This window comes from Nematolebias whitei, chromosome 23, assembly GCF_014905685.2.
Source record: "Nematolebias whitei isolate Nwh7 chromosome 23, NemWhi1, whole genome shotgun sequence".
NCBI lineage: Eukaryota > Metazoa > Chordata > Actinopteri > Cyprinodontiformes > Rivulidae > Nematolebias > Nematolebias whitei.
In genome coordinates, this window is record NC_056520.1 from 1,837,928 (window position 1) to 1,855,150 (window position 17,223).

A 17,223-nucleotide genomic window follows, 5' to 3' on the forward strand; every position below is an offset into this window, starting at 1 on the left:
CCAGGAATTATCCAGGTTCAACCAGGAATTATCCAGGCTCAACCAGGTATTATCCAGGCTCGACCAAGAATTATCCAGGTTCGACCAGGAACTGTCCATGTTCGACCAGGAACTGTCCAAGTTCGACCAAGAACTATCCAGATTCGACCAGGAACTGTCCAGGTTTGACCAGGAACTATCCAGGTTTGACCAGGAACTGTCCAGGTTTGACCAGGAACTGTCCAGGTTAGACCAGGAACTACCCTGTTTCAACCAGGAACTGACCTGTTTCAACCAGGAACTATCCAAATTCGACCAGGAACTATCCAGATTTGACCAGGAACTGTCCAGGTTTGACCAGGAAGTATCCAGGTTCAACTCTGTTTTGGACCAGATGATTTTTAAATAAAAACATTTTTTCAGGAACAGAGAAAACAAACAAAGTTATTTTTATTGGACTGTTGTCGTCCTTCCAAACACGACCTGAAGGCCCGATCAGAACATTTAAAATGGACTCTGAAAGATCCGATATCGAACATTTCACAGCTCTTCAAACCATGTTTTTAAACCATTACGTCCCTGGCAGTTGCATAGTTTTTGAAGACTTGGTAGCTATTTGCAAACTTAAACCTCAGTAGCAGTTAGCTTTAGCACTTCCTGTGAGGATCTTGTGATATTCCTGCCAGAATGTTTGTGTTGTTAAAAGTGTCTGTTTGAATAAATGTGTTTGACTGGAGTTGTTTGAAGATGGTAGGAAACCATTTTGGTCTTGGACTGGTCATTAGCTCGTCAAATCTGGACCAAATTCAACTCCAAGAGTTATCTACAACAGGTAAGATACTCATTGTTCTTCACTTCAGACAGAGCGAGGGCTCTACTGGACGATTAAATCGGATCGTTTGATGCCCCACTCGTCAGCCTGTAGCCAAGCGGTCAAGATGCACTTGCTGCGCCGAGTTTGTTTACGAGGATTTAGTCCTGGCACCGTCGGCTGGACAACAGAACCCCTGCAGGACGCAGACACCGCACGTCTTCACGGGCACTTTAAATGTTGCGCAGTTTCAGGAAAAACACCATCGAGCTTTTGGGATTCAGCTTTTGTTTCTTCGGGGGAGGTTGGTTTAGAAAGACGGAGAGTGGGCCTGTTTCTGGGAAATGACCCTGCTCTGACCGAGGAGGAGGAGGAGGAGGAAGAAGAGGAGGAGGAGGAGGAGGAGAAGGAGGAGGAAGAGGAGGAGGAGAAGGAGGAGGAGGAGAAGGAGGAGGAGGAGGAGGAGAAGGAGGAGGAGGCAGAGTAAAGCACCCATCTAAACAAAAACATGGTCAGGAGTGGATCTTGGACCCGCTGCAGTTCTGGTGCTGGTTTCTGAAAGTCTAAAGTTTGTTGTTGTTGTCAGTGGATGATGCTCCTCGGCCTGTCAGAGGCGCCCCAGCTCTCAGGCCACGCCCCCTCCCAACTCTTCCAGTCTACACCGGACCACATCCAGTACCATCTGGTCTAAAACATTTGATTGTTGTACAGGATGATTGATTGTTTTGGATGGGTGTGTTTGCACGTGTTAAAAGTCTACTTCTGAGATTTCAACAGGAGGCTGGCTTGAAACACAGCAGTGACGGCTACCTGTGGGACAGATCTGGTTGGCAGGCTGTAGACTGAGGAAGTCCTCTGGATGGGGAATGTTTCTTATTTAAAGAAACTGGTCCAGATGAAATGATTTAACCTTTTTTGTTCATATCCAGTGCCATTAACATATAAATCTTCCAGATGACCACACTGCTAATAGAACCAGGCTGCTAAAAGGACCACTCTGCAAACAGGACCATACTACTAACAGGACCATGATGCTAACAGGACCATGCTGCTAAGAGGACCATGCCACTAACAGGACCATGCCACTAACAGGACCATGCTGCTAAGAGGACCATGCTGCTAATAGGACCATGATGCTAACAGGACCATGCTGCTAAGAGGACCATGCTGCTAACAGGCCACACTGCTAATAGGACCACGCTGCTAAGAGGACTGTGCTAACAGGACCATGCTGCTAAGAGGCCATGCTGCTAATAGGACCATGCTGCTAATAGGACCACACTGCTAACAGGACCATGCTGCTAACAGGACCATGCTACTAACATGACTATGTTGCTAACAGGACCACGCTGCTTATAGGACCATGCTGCTAATAGGACCACACTGCTAATAGGACCATGCTGCTAAGAGGCAATGCTGCTAATAGGACCGTGCTGCTAACAGGACCACACTGCTAACAGGACCATGCTGCTAATAGGACCGTGCTGCTAACAGGACCATGCTACTAACATGACTATGCTGCTAATAGGACCATGCTGCTAATAGGACCATGCTGCTAACAGGACCATGCTGCTAACAGGACCATGCTGCTAACAGGACCACTACCAGTAACAGTGTTTTAAAAACACTATTTATTATTTTAATTTATTTTTATTGTTGTTTATTGTTGTCTGTAACAATCAGGTCCATTCTGCGTCAGACGGGCCAGAACCACAGCTTCGCCTGGACATTCTGATGACATTTAACGCTCTGCTGGATTGTGGCCACGAAACCGTAGTGATCCTGAAGGTTCGTTCTTCTTGAGTCACGTGGTTTTTGTTTCGTTAGTGAGTAAACGAGTCCAACCTATGAAGATAAATTAGTCTCAAAAGTCGTTGCACAAGCGTGCAACAAGATGCATATAATTTACTAGAAAAGTATAATTCATGGTAGTTTTTCCACAAGAATACTAGCTTAGTATTTTTACTGTTTATTTCAGCCGTACCGTCCACAAAATACTTTCGTCTTTCACTTCTGCTATAATGTAAATATTAACTTATAAATCTTCCACGTGACGAACAACGACTCGTAGGTTTATTCTGAACAAAATTAACGTTTTGACTCAAGTACCGTTAACGTGAGCGTTGGTTTTCAACTATAGAGCATAAACAAGTAGAACGCAGTCAGTCTGGTAACGCTCAGATGTCCCAGCTTTTCAGCAGCATTGAACGCAGCATCACCTTTGTGGATCTGGAGGTAAGAACGTCTCAAAAGTCATGCTCGCTGGCAAGTTGATCCGACCGCAGTTGGTGATTTGTGCGCGTGCATTTGATCATTTGTTGATGCAGAATATTTATGATTGAACAATTTGAAATGTGTACATTTGTAAAACACGTGTGAAAACTTTAGACTAATTTATCTTCACACAGAGTGGCTGCTTTTTGAGCCTCGTGTTTGAACGTGTCTTTGCTGAGATGTTGGGTGGAAGTAAAACGAGAAACTTTGAGAAACAACCAAAATGCTGCCAGGACGGTGTCCGTGTTGGCGGCACGCCCTCAGGGTTTTCAGGGCAAACGAGGGGAACAATGGGAGTGTGGGCACCGTTTGGAGCTGGGCCCGTGGTCCTGGCTGCCAGGTCTGAGGACAAAGAGTCATCTGGGCAAGAGTCCAATCAAAGTCAGACCTGAGGAGAGTCGTGGGGGGTGGGAGAGAATGTAGGCGCAGGTCTGACCTAAGCTCTTATTTAGGAAGAGGGACCTCAGGGGACACGAGGTTCGGCTGTTCCTCTGTAATCACAAACCAGCGGAGTTAAGACGAGCTTTTAGGGAGTGCAGCTCGCAGGAAGCACGAGCGAAGCAGCTAAAATAACAAACTCACTCTTCACTCTCTTTGTTCCTTCATCAGTCGTGGTTGACGGCCCCCCCCCCCCCCCCCCCATTTTCATGGGAAGTTTCCAGCACAGCGGACTAACGCTCTGCCCTCAGACTTCCATAACTCATTAATCCAGACCTCAGAACAAAGTGACCACCTTCAAGGCTCAGGAGGACAGCAGGAGGAGCCGTCCCCTCCTTCAGCTTCCGGTGGACTCTGATCTGCAGGAACCTGCAGCTCCTCAGTGGTTCCACACCACTGCAGAACTCCTTCAGGATGAACAAACAGGTTTTTGACCTCCTGAGATGAACGGTTTGCAGACAAATTACATTTGATCTTTGTTGGGCGAAACAGGGTGGCCTCGGCTGGCACCTAGCAGCTTAGAACTGGTGCGATCCAGGGGAGTCCAACTGTTTCATTAAAATAAAGGATCACAGCACCACACTGCTAAAAGCAGCATGCTGCTAACAGAGCCGTGCTGCTAACAGGACCACATTGCTATCAGGACCACACTGTTTAACCACAGTGCTAACAGCACCACACTGCTAACAGGACCATGCTGCTAACAGCACCATGTTGCTAACAGAATCACACTGCTAAAAGAACCACACTGCTAACAGGACCATGCTACTAACAGGTCTATGCTGCTAACAGGACCACATTGCTAACAGAACCACACTACTAACAGGACCATACTGCTAACAGAACCATGTTGCTAACAGGACCACATTGCTAACAGGACCATCATCATGCTGATAACAGGACCATGCTTCTAACAGGACCACATTGCTATCAGGACCACAGTGCTATCAAGATCATGCTCCTAACAGACCCACAATGCTAACAGGACCATGCTGCCAACAGGACCACATTTTGCTAACTTTTTTCTTCCATTTACCCTTTATTTATCCAGGTAGTCTCATTGAGCCAGATGGGGGGTTAAGGGCCTTGCTCATGGGCTCAGAGTGGGGTGAATGAGGGTGGGGGCAAGTGTGGGTGCTTCACCTACCCCACCCACATTTTTGATGTTGTTGGTACCGGGATGTGAACCGGCAATCTTCTGACCACAGGCCCACCTCTCTAACCTCTGCGCCACCACTACCCACCAGCATCATGCTACTAACAGGACCACACTGCTAACAGAACCATGCTGAAAACAGGACCATGATTCTAACAGAACCTCATTGCTAACAGAACCATGCTGCTAACAGCACCATGCTACCACCAGGATCACGCTGCTAAAAGGAGCACTCTGCTAATAGTACCTCAATGCTAACAGAGCCATGCTGTTAACAGGACCATGATTCTAACAGAACCATGCTGTTAACAGGACCCTGCTGCAAACAACATTTTAGCATTGCTAAAACCACTAACATGAACAGTTTTTGTAACACTTTTTTATTTTAATTGCTTTTTGTTGTTGTTTATTGTTGTCTGTACTTTATACGTCATCTGTTGAAAACAGGTCTCTCCTGTAAATGAGTCTTCGTGACTCCATGAGACTAACCTGGATGAATGAAGGTCACATTAAAAAGTAAAAACTGACTGGGTGTTCACGCTCAGTCTGGCACTGAATGCGACTCATTTGGCAGGAAACAGGAAGTTGAGTCAGTGTGATTTGTAAACACTCAGCTGAAGATGCTGACGGCAGGCTGTAGGGCAGGGGACGAGCTGAAGGCCTCGCCGTGCGTCGTCTCCTTCTGTTGCCATGGAGACAGCACATGGACCACACCGACTCGAGCGTGCAGCGATGGTTACTGCTCGGACCAAAACGTCAGCACAGATTTTTGGTTCCTTTTCAACATATTTGATGAAAACCTTCAACACGCCTGATCAGCGTCCAACTTCCTGTTTCCTTTCAGCTAAAATAAAAAACCGAGTTTGACGAGCTCCCGTTGAGTTTTTGACGGAGGGATCGTTTCTGACTGATTCTGAGATGCAGCGGCACACCAACACGTGACAGGAAGTGAAGCTTGACTTCTGTTTTTGAACTAAAGAACCACAGAGCAGGAATCCAAACTGCACTTCACTGTTTGGAAACCAAAGAAACCCAAAACACTCCAGGAGCGTTTCTTGACTCGGTAAGACTGGCAAGGTCAAAGGTCAGCCCTGATCTCGGAGGTCTTCGCTCCATTGCAATACATTTTTCTTCTGTACGTTTTAAAGTGCGTTTCTCGTCCCACAGTTTTAATCTAGTTCAGCTCTTTCAGGACAATCCTGCTGTGACTTTTGGTATTGGTGCAACTTTAGCTGTTTGAAATATTTAGCCTTTTTTGCCATTTTGTTCCTCATAGAAAATGAATTGAGCTCATTTTCCATCCTTCAGATATTTAGATGTTTACAACCTTTTACTGCTCCTTTCACTTTTTGTTCTGCTTCAGTTTCTTTCAGCTTCATGCTGAAAATTTAAACATTTTCAGCTATTTACCCGTTTCATGCTATTTTACCTATTTAAGCTAATTCCACATTTTTTGCACTCATTTAAACTTTTTTCAGCTTAATTAATAAAAAAAAGTGCTCTCTCCACTTTCTTTTGGTTATTTCTGCTTCTTTCAGGGTTTTTTAGCTACTTTTCAGCTGTTTTTTTGCTAATAACATTTTTTTTCTCCATTTTTTTGTGCTCATTTCTGCTTTTTTCAGCAACCATGTTCTTTCCACTTTCTTCAGCTAATCTAAGCTTGTTTTACATTTTCAGCTAGCTTTTTAATTAGCATTTTTAGCTAATTTCAGCTGTTTTCAGATAAATCCAAGTTTTTTATAGTAATTTCTGCTTTTTTCAGCCTAATTATGCTAGTTTCATCCATATCTTCTATTTCAGCTTCTATTTAGCTGTTTTATGCTAATTTTAGGTTTTTCAGCCAATTCCACTTTTTTTTTAACTCATAGCTTTTAGCTCGTTCCACTTCCATCTGGTGGTTTAAGCTTCTTTCTGCCTTTCAGCTACATTTCAGCTTCTTTGTTTAGCTCATTTAAACTTTTTTTTAGCTATTTTCCTAGTTTTTGTGTTCATTGCTGCTTATTTAAACCTAATCCAGCAAGCATTTGTTCTTACTGCTTTCTTCTGCTAATTTAGGCTTATTCTTTAATTTCAGCTACATTTCAGCATGTTTTTTAAGCTAATGTCAGCTGTTTTTCTGCAGTTTCTTCAGCAATAAGTGTTCACGCTGCATTTTCGCAGGAAATGTAATTTCTCAAGGTCAAAAGCTGTTTTCATTTCTCTCGCTGATCCAAACTCGGGACCGTTCGGGGCCTGGGAGCGCTTCACAAACAGTTGATTCATTCGTGGGGCGGGGGTGACGTTCAGCAACACTCCAACAGCTAAATGACCTGCTGAGGTCTGTGTTCTCGAGAAGAGCCGTAGACGAAACACGCCATGCCGAATTCCACGCATGCCAGAGAGGCTGCTGGCTTCTAGTTTTGTGTTTTTCACCTTGACGGCCGAGGGCGTTTGAGCTCCACGTCTTCTGATAACGTGTTTGTAATCACACGTTGCTGACGTGGCGTTTCAAAGCACACCCCTCCAGCATCTTGATGTAAGCTCGTAAAAATCAGGACGAGGCTAAACTTTCCGCTAACGAAGGAGAAATCTGCCGATTCTCGTCGTTAAAGTCTGCTGGCTCTTGTGAGAGTTTGGCTGCAGGTGTGCAACTTCTCCGAACAACTCTCAGCACGGTCTTGGGTTTGCTTCAGCCGCTGAAGCCAAGCGAGGCTACATTTCCATGACCACTAAGAACTTGCCCCCTGAAGAGACACCAAAAGGTCCCAGCTTTTCAAAGAACAGCCGAATTCTCCAAGAAATATTCCAATTAGCTCACATTGTGAGGAACAAAAGACCAAGAGGCAACTTCCATTGTGATTCCTCAATTAGCTTAGCCTAGCATAAATAGTGAAACAAGCTAAAGCTCCTGGTTTTGTCCAAAGTGGGAGTTTTTATTAAAATTAAACAATATCTTACTATTGGAATGTACATTTTCTTTTTGCAGAAAACACCAGCTTTTAGAAAATTACCACTTGTTAGGTATTTAAATGGTTTGTGTTGTTAGCTGCATGCTAGGCTGCTGGTGGATTCTGGTGTATTTATCAAAAGTTTTCTGTAATTTCTTCCTCGTTTATTCTCGCAGGAAGCATCATATTTTGTTCATGCAGTCGTTTAAAAATATTACCTAGTTAAAGAACTTTATGTTAGCAAACTATAAGAAAACCTACAAGCTAAGTTAAGTTAAGCTACGTTAGCTCCACAGTTTAAAAAAACTCCTCTGTTTGAAGTAAAAAAAACTAATTTGCAGATTTTATAGAAAAGTTGGAATAAACGTATTAGCTGTTTTTAAAATAAATAAAATTAATGTGGTACTTTTGTTGTGATTCCTTAGTTAGCCTTTAGCATTAGTGTAGAATTAGCTTAGCATTAGCATAAGCTAAAGCACCTGGATTTATCCAAGGCTACAGTTTTTAGAATTAAACACCAATTTATTACTGGTCACCTAATGATTTTCAGATAAAATGTTTAAGAAACTTTATAAATGTTGGTTATTTATACTTTAAAATACATCTCATAAAAGTTTGTGTTAGCTGTATGCTAGCATAACAAGGTCTGCAGTTTTGATAATTTCATCAGTATTTTTTTTTGTTTGTATTTTACAACTTATTGATTCTTACATGAAGTATTAATCCTTCTATCATCTCCCTCTTGTTCTGAAGTCAGGTCTCAGGGGCAGCATCTTGAGAAGGGAGGTCCAGACATCTCTTTCCACAGCCTCTTCCAGCTCTTCTGGGAGGACTTCCAGGTGTTCCCATGGCAACACAGAGACATTGTCTCTCCAGCTTGTCCTGGGTCTTTCCCAGGGTCTCCTCCCAGTTGGACATGCCCAAAGCACCTCCCTAGGGACATGCCCAGGGAGCATCCTTACCAGATGAACCACCTCAACAGGCTCCTCTTGATGTGGAGGAGCTGCAGTTCCACTCAATCTCTCCTGACAACTGAACTTCTCACCCTGTCTCTCAGGGAGAGTCCAGCTACCCTGCAGAGGAAACTCATTTCAACCTCCTGGATCCATGATCTCATTCTTTCAGTCTCTACCCAGAGTTCATGACCATAGATGAGGGGAGGAACGTAGACGGACCAGTAAACGGAGAGGTTTGTCTTACAGCTCAGCTTCCATTTCTCCACAACAGACCAGAACAGAGTCCACAATACTGCAGATGCTGCATCAATCCGTCTGTCAATCTCACGCTCCATTCTTCCATCACTCTTAAACAAAACCCTGAGACACTTGAACTCCTCCACTTGAGGCAGAATTTCAGAGAACAATCCACCCTTTTCCAGCTGAGGACCATGACCTCAGATCTGGAGGTGCTGGTTCTCATCTCAGCTGCTTCACACTCGGCTGTGAATCGTTCCAGTGAGAGCTGAAGATCACGACACGATGACGCCAACAGGACCACATCATCTGCAAAGAGCAGATGGATCCTGAGACTACCGAACCGGACTCCCTCCACCCCTTGGCTGCACCGAGAAATTCTGTCCATAAAAGTTGTGAACAGAATCTGTGACAACGGGCAGTCCTGTCCAACTCCCACCCTGAAGGGTCCGACTTACTACCAGCGATGAGAACCAAACTCTCGTTCTGCTTGTTTAGAGACTGAACAGCCTGTAACAACAGGACCCCAATCCCATACTCATGGAGTACCCCCCACAGTGTACCTCAAGAAACACGGTCAAATGTCTTCTCCAAGTCCACAAAACACATGTAGACTGGATGGACAAACTCTCATGACCCCTCGAGGACCCTAAAGAGCTGGTCCAGTGTTTCACGGCCAGGACAGAACCCACATTGTTCCTCCTGGATCTGAGGTTCGGCCAACGATCGGACTCACTTCTCCAGAAGCATTCATCTTTACTCACACTATATTTTGATATCACTTTCTAGTAAAATACAGTTTCTTAGGTATTAGCATAAAAAAGCATCAAAACAGAAAAAAGTTAGCTTTCGGCTCATGTTGTCCTGTTGTTTTTTTCTGTTGTTTCTTATGTTTTGCAAATAAAACGTTATTTCCTGTTACTGTGTTCCAGCCGCTGTACAAGCAGAAACAATTTGTTCTTCTCTTGGGAACTATTTCTAACATTTATAGCTCTTCTGAGTATTCAAGTCAGCAGGAAGTGGAAATATTCACAACAAACTGTTATGTTCATGACTGAGCCTGATTGTTGTGTTTAAACAGATTTTAATGTTTTAAGCTTTTTGAAGCTTGTGCACTCAGGTTGACTGGCAGCGTCCCTGTTGTCCCACGTTGCTGCGTGCGTCTGGCCAACCTCGACTCTCGGCAATGAAAACAGGCGTTATCGCTGCAAACTAAATAAAACCTGACCCGATGCTCCGGTTGACGAGTGACCAACAACTCTTCGGTTCAAACATTTCACAAATCTGTCTTGCGCCATTTAACGTGACTCATTAAATCATGCCGTGCATTTCAGAGACGTTGAGCAACGCTGCCTCGAGGCGGCAGCTTGTTCCAAACTGCTTTAACGCAACACCACGAGGAGGAGGAGTGACGAAGACAAAACAAAGACGAGGAGCGACGTAGAACCAGGGCCTGCAAACAACGAGCTGACAGTAAAAACTGTTGGTTCCTTCAGGCCACGAGACACAAACAGGCATTACGCTATCAGTAAGACTTCACCCTGATAGCAGACGAGGACTGGCACCGCCGTTCATTAATGTTTAAGCAGCAGCACGAGGGAAACGTTCTGCAGCTCGAACCAGGAGCTGAAGGCGCCGTTCCATACCCCAGATATCAATCAGCGTTGGTGCACTGTGGGCTGAGGAGGCGTGCCCGGGCTTTCTACCTGCACGAACAGCGCCAAAGTACCGAGAAGACGGCGGAGATAATCATAAAAATAAATCAGTCTGGTCCTGCAACGTGCTGCAAGCTGAGGCCCGTCCGCCCATGTGGAGCCTGGACGGAGCATTTCAGAGCGCAGATTTACCGTCAACACAACAACACCGCGTCTCCTTACGAACACATCTGCGCGCTTCATTCAAAGAAAAGGCCGGGCTCCGTCTTTGTGCGTTTGATTTGACCTGCTCCACTCGAGTGCACGGCGCTCTCCTGCTGATTAAAACAGCCTGAACGAGGACACGGTAAAGCTCGTTATTACCAACGGGGAGTAACTAAGCACCTCTCTCCTGGGATAACCCGGGTAATTAACGCTCGTTCAGCGGCGGAACGGGCCTCGGAGTCCGTCGGCGATGGACTCTTCGGTTTAAAATTTTATGAAGCAGAACTGTTTTCGTTCACGTTTGTCTCCTAAAGAGAGGCGCGCCAAAAAGACTTTAGTGTTTGTCTGTTTTCTCTTCCTGTGCACCTCTGTGTGGACAAAGCTAATAGCGGAGTTACGAGCTAAACCGTAAGATGGAGGCGACTTGTGAGAATCGCAGGCCGCCTGCGGCTTCTAGGACTCGCCAGCACGTTGGGATGGACCTTCAGGAAGACTCGTAGCACGGATCAGAGTGGAATACCCATCAATTTGACCATTTTGGATCTGGACAGTACCAGCAGGACTCAAAGCTGCCTGAAGAAAATCAACAATTGCGGCTTATCTGAATCCGACTCCCCCGTTTGGCCTCGGATACGAGCCGACTATCAAATTTCTCCTGGGACACGGGATCGCAACCCCTCCCCTCCCTCCCGAGAACTTCTGCTCAGGCTTATCTGAACTGCCGACTGAACAACATCTTATCAGGACTATGGATTATCTGAACGTGCTCATGGACAAATCAACGTCTTCTCATCGCACGTGCAATGTGTGTATAAATGCGCTGCCGGTACTTTTTCGATCTGATAGGATGTAATACCACGAGCCATCCTCGTAGCTCTTACCTTTTTCTTTCTAAAAGTATTCTGATAAAGAATAAGAGGCCGCGCTCTTGTAGCAGCAGCAACGTGCACTCCGCCCATCTTTTGGACGACTGTACAAACATAATCTCACTGTATCCCGGTACATTATTCTGATGTCACCGGGCTTTGTACTTTGCATGACGTCCTCCTGACAGTCGAGTGGCAGCTCTACGTGTGGGATCGTCGGGCAACAGCGGCGCTATAGTCGTGTGTCCTCCCGGCAAATTCAGGGACAGATTTTGCGTGACGTCCAAGACACAAGTGACCAAACCAGTGATTGAAGGTCACTTCTGTATGTTTTTGTGTCTCCAACTGAACGTAGTACAACAATTATTGAAAACTGGTCAATTTTTCGTTGTGGCAAAGTTTGTTGGCAACAAATCTCATGCGGTTGGAAAACATTTACTTTCCCATGAACAGCGCAACGGTTGTGTTGGTTGAGCAGCAGAGCCGAGTTTGTGGACTGTGTCCATGAAAAACTTACCTGAGCAGCCTTTTCTGCTCTCGACTCCTGTCTTGAGCTTCTTGTTCCTCAGGTGATGACAGTCAGGCGCCTGATTGTCAGCACCTGTGAGCAACCAGAGGTCATGTTTGATCTCCACAGTCTGGGACCGTCCTCCAAGAAGGCAACTTCGCCCCCGCGGAACGGGTTTATCAGAGGCTACATCCAAATGAACACCTGTGGGATCAGCTTCAGAGTGCTGTTTGTCCCAGACCAGGGGTGTCCAGTCCTGGTCCTGGAGGGCCACTATCCTGCATGTGTAAGACCAGGGGTGTCCAGTCCTGGTCCTGGAGGGCCACTATCCTGCATGTGTAAGACCAGGGGTGTCCAGTCCTGGTCCTGGAGGGCCACTATCCTGCATGTTTTCTTGTTTCCCTGCTCCAACACGTCTAGTTCGATGGCTAAATCAACTCTGCAGAAGTCCATCAATCAATAATTGATTCACATCAGGTGTGTTGGAGCAGAGAGACATCTACAACATGCAGGATAGTGGCCCCCCAGGACCAGGACTGGACCCCCCTGGTCTACAACACGCAGGATAGTGGCCCCCCAGGACCAGGACTGGACCCCCCCTGACTTATCGTCTGTAAAGGACCAGAAAATAAAGCAACCACGCAGTCGTGTTTTCCTTCAGCTAATCCAAAGCAGCTCAGGTTTCATCCACACGACGATGCAAAAATCTTCGGCTGCTTCTGGAGCCAGATTAGATTAGACTACAAGCCGACGGTCATTGCATTCCCCCCCAGCAGAGGAAGGATGAACACATGTTGCAGCCATTTTTGTTCTTTGTTGAAGACAAGAGGTAGAATCAAGAGACTCTGGACAGGAAGTCAGAACGTGCACTTCCTGTCCAGCATGCAGTCTGTTTGGACCCGTCAGCCATGTTGGCTGACAACGAGGGACAGGTAATGAACGTGGAAGCAGAATTATTAATCTCATTTACAATAACGTCATGGAATAAAGTGACACATCGGTCAGAGTAATGAAGGACTCTGAGACCCAAGACCCACGGGGACAAAGACATGTCTTCAGTGGAGACGCTGCAGGAGACAGATGGAGTCTGCAAACAGGAAGTGCTGAATGTCCAGCCGTCTCAGAGCGTCCCTCCGCCCAACTCCAGGAGGTGACTCAGCAGCAGCTGTTGCCATGGTTACCAGACACCCACTGGGACCAGGACGGGGATGCTGACACATCTGACTCCACCCGATCAGCTGCTCCAAATCCTCCACTTTCCCTGAAAGCCGTTAATCCCATCCCCGCAGGACTAACCTGCAGATTAACGCCTCGTTAGCAGCAGCTGATCGAGCCGGGAACACGTGGGGGTCTGTGGACCAGGTCCACCCCCCCACGGAAGAGCAGCACGTGCAGTCAGTCCTGCAGATTAAAGACGTGACTCATCGGATCAGGAGAAACTCCTGTCATCGATCTAAACCTCCACATCCAGGAAATAACCACGTCCCGTTCATGACATTAAGGCGAGCAGCCGGCGGTTAATTTGTGACAAAAGGCCGAAGGACAAACTTCAGCTCGTGTGCCGGGTCAGCTCAGGATAACAGCTAAACAAATCCTTTATTCTGCACCAGATCAGCTCGAGTCATTTGTGTTCGGGCCCAGTCTACTTTGTGGATCAGTGCTCGGGCCCGTCTACTTTGTGGATCAGTGCTCGGCCCCGTCTACTTTGTGGATCAGTGCTCGGCCCCGTCTACTTTGTGGATCAGTGGTACTCGTCTCTGAACCAATAACAACTCGTGACTTCGTAACAAATCTTTATTACAACATCAGTAATGTTTGTGGCAGATTACACGACTGTGGGAATTTACAAAACTCCAGAAGTTGTTCGAGTTCAAAGCAACAAGAAAAAAAAAAAAAGTCAGCAAATTACCAGAACCTCTCATGAGACGACATGAAGCTGCCCTCAGACTCCAGAGGGTCAAGGCAGGTCCGGTTGAACCCCCCAGGTCTGGATGGAACCGGGTCAGCTCTAACACAAAATTTAAAGGTTTACGTTTGTGGGCGAACTTCGGCCGGCGTGCGACAAAATGTGTCTGGAACTGAAGAAGCTGGACGCCTCGGCTCGGGCGCAGGACGAATGAAGCGGCCGCACCGTGTTTGGAGCCCCCCCCCCGCCCGACCTGCTGCCGCTCGTACCCCCACCCCTCCCCCTCCGAGTGGGAGGCGGCAGACGTCCGTCCGCAGGTGGTGCGGCTCGGTTACGGTCGTGATGTCATCGTTTGGGTTACGGGGTCATAGGGCGAAGAGGTGACTGAAAACAAGGCGGTGCATGGGGGGGTGGGGTGGGGGGGTGCAGTGCATGATGGAGGAGAGACTTCAGGACGCCTGCTTCTCCTGCTCGATGACTGCAAGACACAAAGAGACACCGTCAGATCCGGGCGCCGTCACCGGTGGGGGGGGGCACCGTGAGGACTTACCCTCTTTGGTGGGCAGCGGGTTCTTCTCCTGCGTCTCCGTCTTCTTCAGCTTGGACTTGTCGAAGCTGGTCACCTCAGAGATGTCGGGCTTGTCGCTCATGGCTGCGGTTCAGTCTGTGGGGGGGGGGGGGGAAGAGGGAGGAAAAACCAACGTCAGGGCCCCATATTACGGGGGGGGGGGGGAGGAGGAGGAAGGGCGTCGGCTCCCAACATACTACCCCTCCTCAGAATGTCCTCCAGTTGTCCATCTGTACCAGACCTGCTGGAGGACAGAACCTGAAGACCACACAGATACAGGAGGGGGGGGGGGGGGGGAGCTTGTCTGGGTTTAAACAGCAGAAATAAACAAAGAGATGAAAGTCCTCCACCGCCCGCAGCTGCAGGTTGGACACTTACTGTGCGTTTCTGCGTCACTAACCCCCGCAGGGCGTGTTCCCTTATAACGGAACTGAGCGCGTGCACGAACAAAGGGGAGCGGAATGCGAGCGCGCGAGACAAAGAGCCCAAACACAGATCTGGTTTCCCGCCCTCAGAAAAGATCAAAGCGTTTTAAAAACAATGCGACACGAACAGAGGCGGATTTCTTCTTCTACGTTTCCAGCTCGAATCCGCACGTTTTAATCCACGCTCTTCTTCTACGCTCACAAAGCAGCACTAATCCCCGCCGTTAACCTCGGGGCAGGAGCGGCGGAGGAGGCGGAAGGAGGTGGAGAAAGAAGATTAAAAAGCTCTTACCGAACTCCTTCTGGGCGATGAAACGACTCGGCGGCAGTTTGCAGCAGAACTGCTTCGCCTTTGCGCATGCGCCTCTTATAGTCAGAAATATGCTAATGAGGCGTGACGTCACTCAGAGCCCAACCCTCCGGACAGCTCCGCCCTCTGCCGGCGCGGCGAGGAACTGCACCCAAAACTAAAACCCACATCCTGTCCACGCGGGACTTCTGAGGTCCTTTAATTCATGACCGACACTTTGAACACGTCACTTATTAAGTTTTATAAATCTGAAGCTTCCCGTGATCCTGCACGAGCGCGCTGCCTCCTGACGTCACAACTCTTCCAGTCATCGCTCGTGTACACTGGGCGCCACCTTGTGGCCATGCTTGAACCGTCACGTGCTTTGGATGAGGTCAGATATTAAAGCTTCAGTCGTGTAATAATAATAATAATAATAATATTAATTACAGCAGAAACTTCAGTTTTTGTTTGCGAGCCTCTTCCAGCTGCAATCGTTCAGGGTTGGATTAAAATCTTAATCTAATCTGGAAGCTGCTGTTTCAGCTTTGTGTGGCTAACACCGTTAGCTGCGGCTAACTCCTCTCTGAGACTCGTTAGGGTCCACTGGTTCACAAGATATTTTGCTAACACAGTGATGAAAAAACACACCAGAGACCCATTTTCAAAGCTTTATTATTAAAAGAAAGCTTTAGTTTTACACATAAAAAAAATAAAACTTATCACGTTTCTGATTTCATCACTAAACGGCGCCTTCATTGAACAGAGGAGACCCGGTCCAGCTGCGACAGAACCAGGCTCAGAATGTGAACTCTATAAAAATGTTGTCCATCTTTACGGAGGTGACAGGAAGTTGGAACGACAGCAGAACGTCCGTAGCGGCTCATTAAATCATCAGTGAGACTTCCTGTGACAACGTTGACGCCACTGCTGCGTAAGGTTCTTCCGCATGCTGCCGAGGCATCGGCTGCTGTTAGAGGCTAAACCTGGTGACGCAGGAGAAAAGGCCGTAAACCTTCTGTTGTCACGGTCAGGGAGGAATGCATCGTTTCAAACAAAAAGGCGACATGAGGTGACAGCATGGACCCTTCGGCCGACGCCTCGGCGCTGCAGAGACACAAAGTAAACAAAAACAAACAAACAGGAAAGTAGTCATAAATAGAAACTTCAGAGAAGTTGTTTGGCTGTATCTGCTGGGCCATCAAGTCCCTGACGGCGTGTGTGTTCTTTAAAAAAACAAAAACACGTGTTTCTGAGCCCCGCCGCTCGTGGGAGAAGTGGGCGGAGCCTCTTCTTCACAGGGGAACGTGGCTGAAGAGGTACGACACCGATTCGCCGTTGTGGGTTCTCCTGATGGCCTCGGCCAAAATCATGGAGATGTCGATGACCTGCGGGAGACGACATCGTTGAGTTTGTCTGTTAGCAAAATAACTCGTGCACCACTGCAGTTTTATTGGACCAACAGCTACAACTGGCCTCAACCCGATTAAAGATGGCCGCCACAGTTAACAGACCTTAGCCTTCCAACTGTAAAACTCGACGTGGTAGTAGCTGAGTCATCCCAACAAGAACTCTGAGCCCAGGAGGATCAGCCGCGTCTCTGTTAACAAAATATCCCACGAACCACTGGATGGATTTTAACGAAACCTTCAGGAAGCACTCACTGGATCTGATTCAAGATGGCCGCCACAGCTAACTGACGTTAGCAAACAGAACAACTGTTCTGACCTGCTCTAACATGGAACTAAACGATTGTGTGGTCGTAGCCGAGCATCATCTCAACACTCTGTCCAGTGGCTGCAATGTCCTGTTAGCAAAATATCTCCAGTTCTGATGCACACATTCAGGCAAAACTATTCAACCAAATTCAAGATGGCCGCCACGGCTAAATGATGTCCAACAGTTTTACAGATAACTTGATGTGGTAGTAGCTGAGAGTCATCTCCAACACAGGAGGAGAACCGTGGTCCATGCCATAGCTAGCTGCTGCTGTTACCACATGCTACAACTAGCTGCTGCTGCTG

The 17,223-nt window shown here is 47.2% G+C and overlaps 2 protein-coding genes across 2 annotated transcripts in view; both read right to left on the minus strand.

The window, feature by feature from the left end:
* Positions 1-13,787: 13,787 nt before the first annotated feature.
* LOC119428836 (thymosin beta-12) lies at positions 13,788-15,270 on the minus strand. Its single transcript, XM_037696523.1, has 3 exons — positions 15,203-15,270; positions 14,468-14,581; positions 13,788-14,395 (listed from the first exon to the last, which is right to left on the minus strand). The coding sequence occupies exons 2-3, from the start codon at positions 14,565-14,567 to the stop codon at positions 14,367-14,369; spliced, it is 129 nt and encodes a 42-aa protein (XP_037552451.1). The 5' UTR covers positions 14,568-14,581; positions 15,203-15,270; the 3' UTR covers positions 13,788-14,366.
* A 586-nt stretch (positions 15,271-15,856) lies between these two features.
* The window catches only part of LOC119428949 (ribose-phosphate pyrophosphokinase 2), a 5,675-nt gene continuing 4,308 nt past the window's right edge, over positions 15,857-17,223 (minus strand). Inside the window, exon 7 of the mRNA XM_037696658.1 lies at positions 15,857-16,587. Coding sequence (XP_037552586.1) covers positions 16,495-16,587 — 93 coding nt within the window. The 3' untranslated portion in view covers positions 15,857-16,494. The remainder of the gene's footprint in view (positions 16,588-17,223) is intronic.

Excerpts from the sequence above, each read along its gene's own strand:
- LOC119428836 (XM_037696523.1), bottom strand. The coding sequence starts at position 14,567 with ATGAGCGACAAGCCCGACATCTCTGAGGTGACCAGCTTCGACAAGTCC. Across the intron at positions 14,396-14,467 it reads CCCGCTGCCCACCAAAGAGG|TCATCGAGCAGGAGAAGCAG; the intron begins GTAAGTCCTCAC and ends TGTGTCTTGCAG.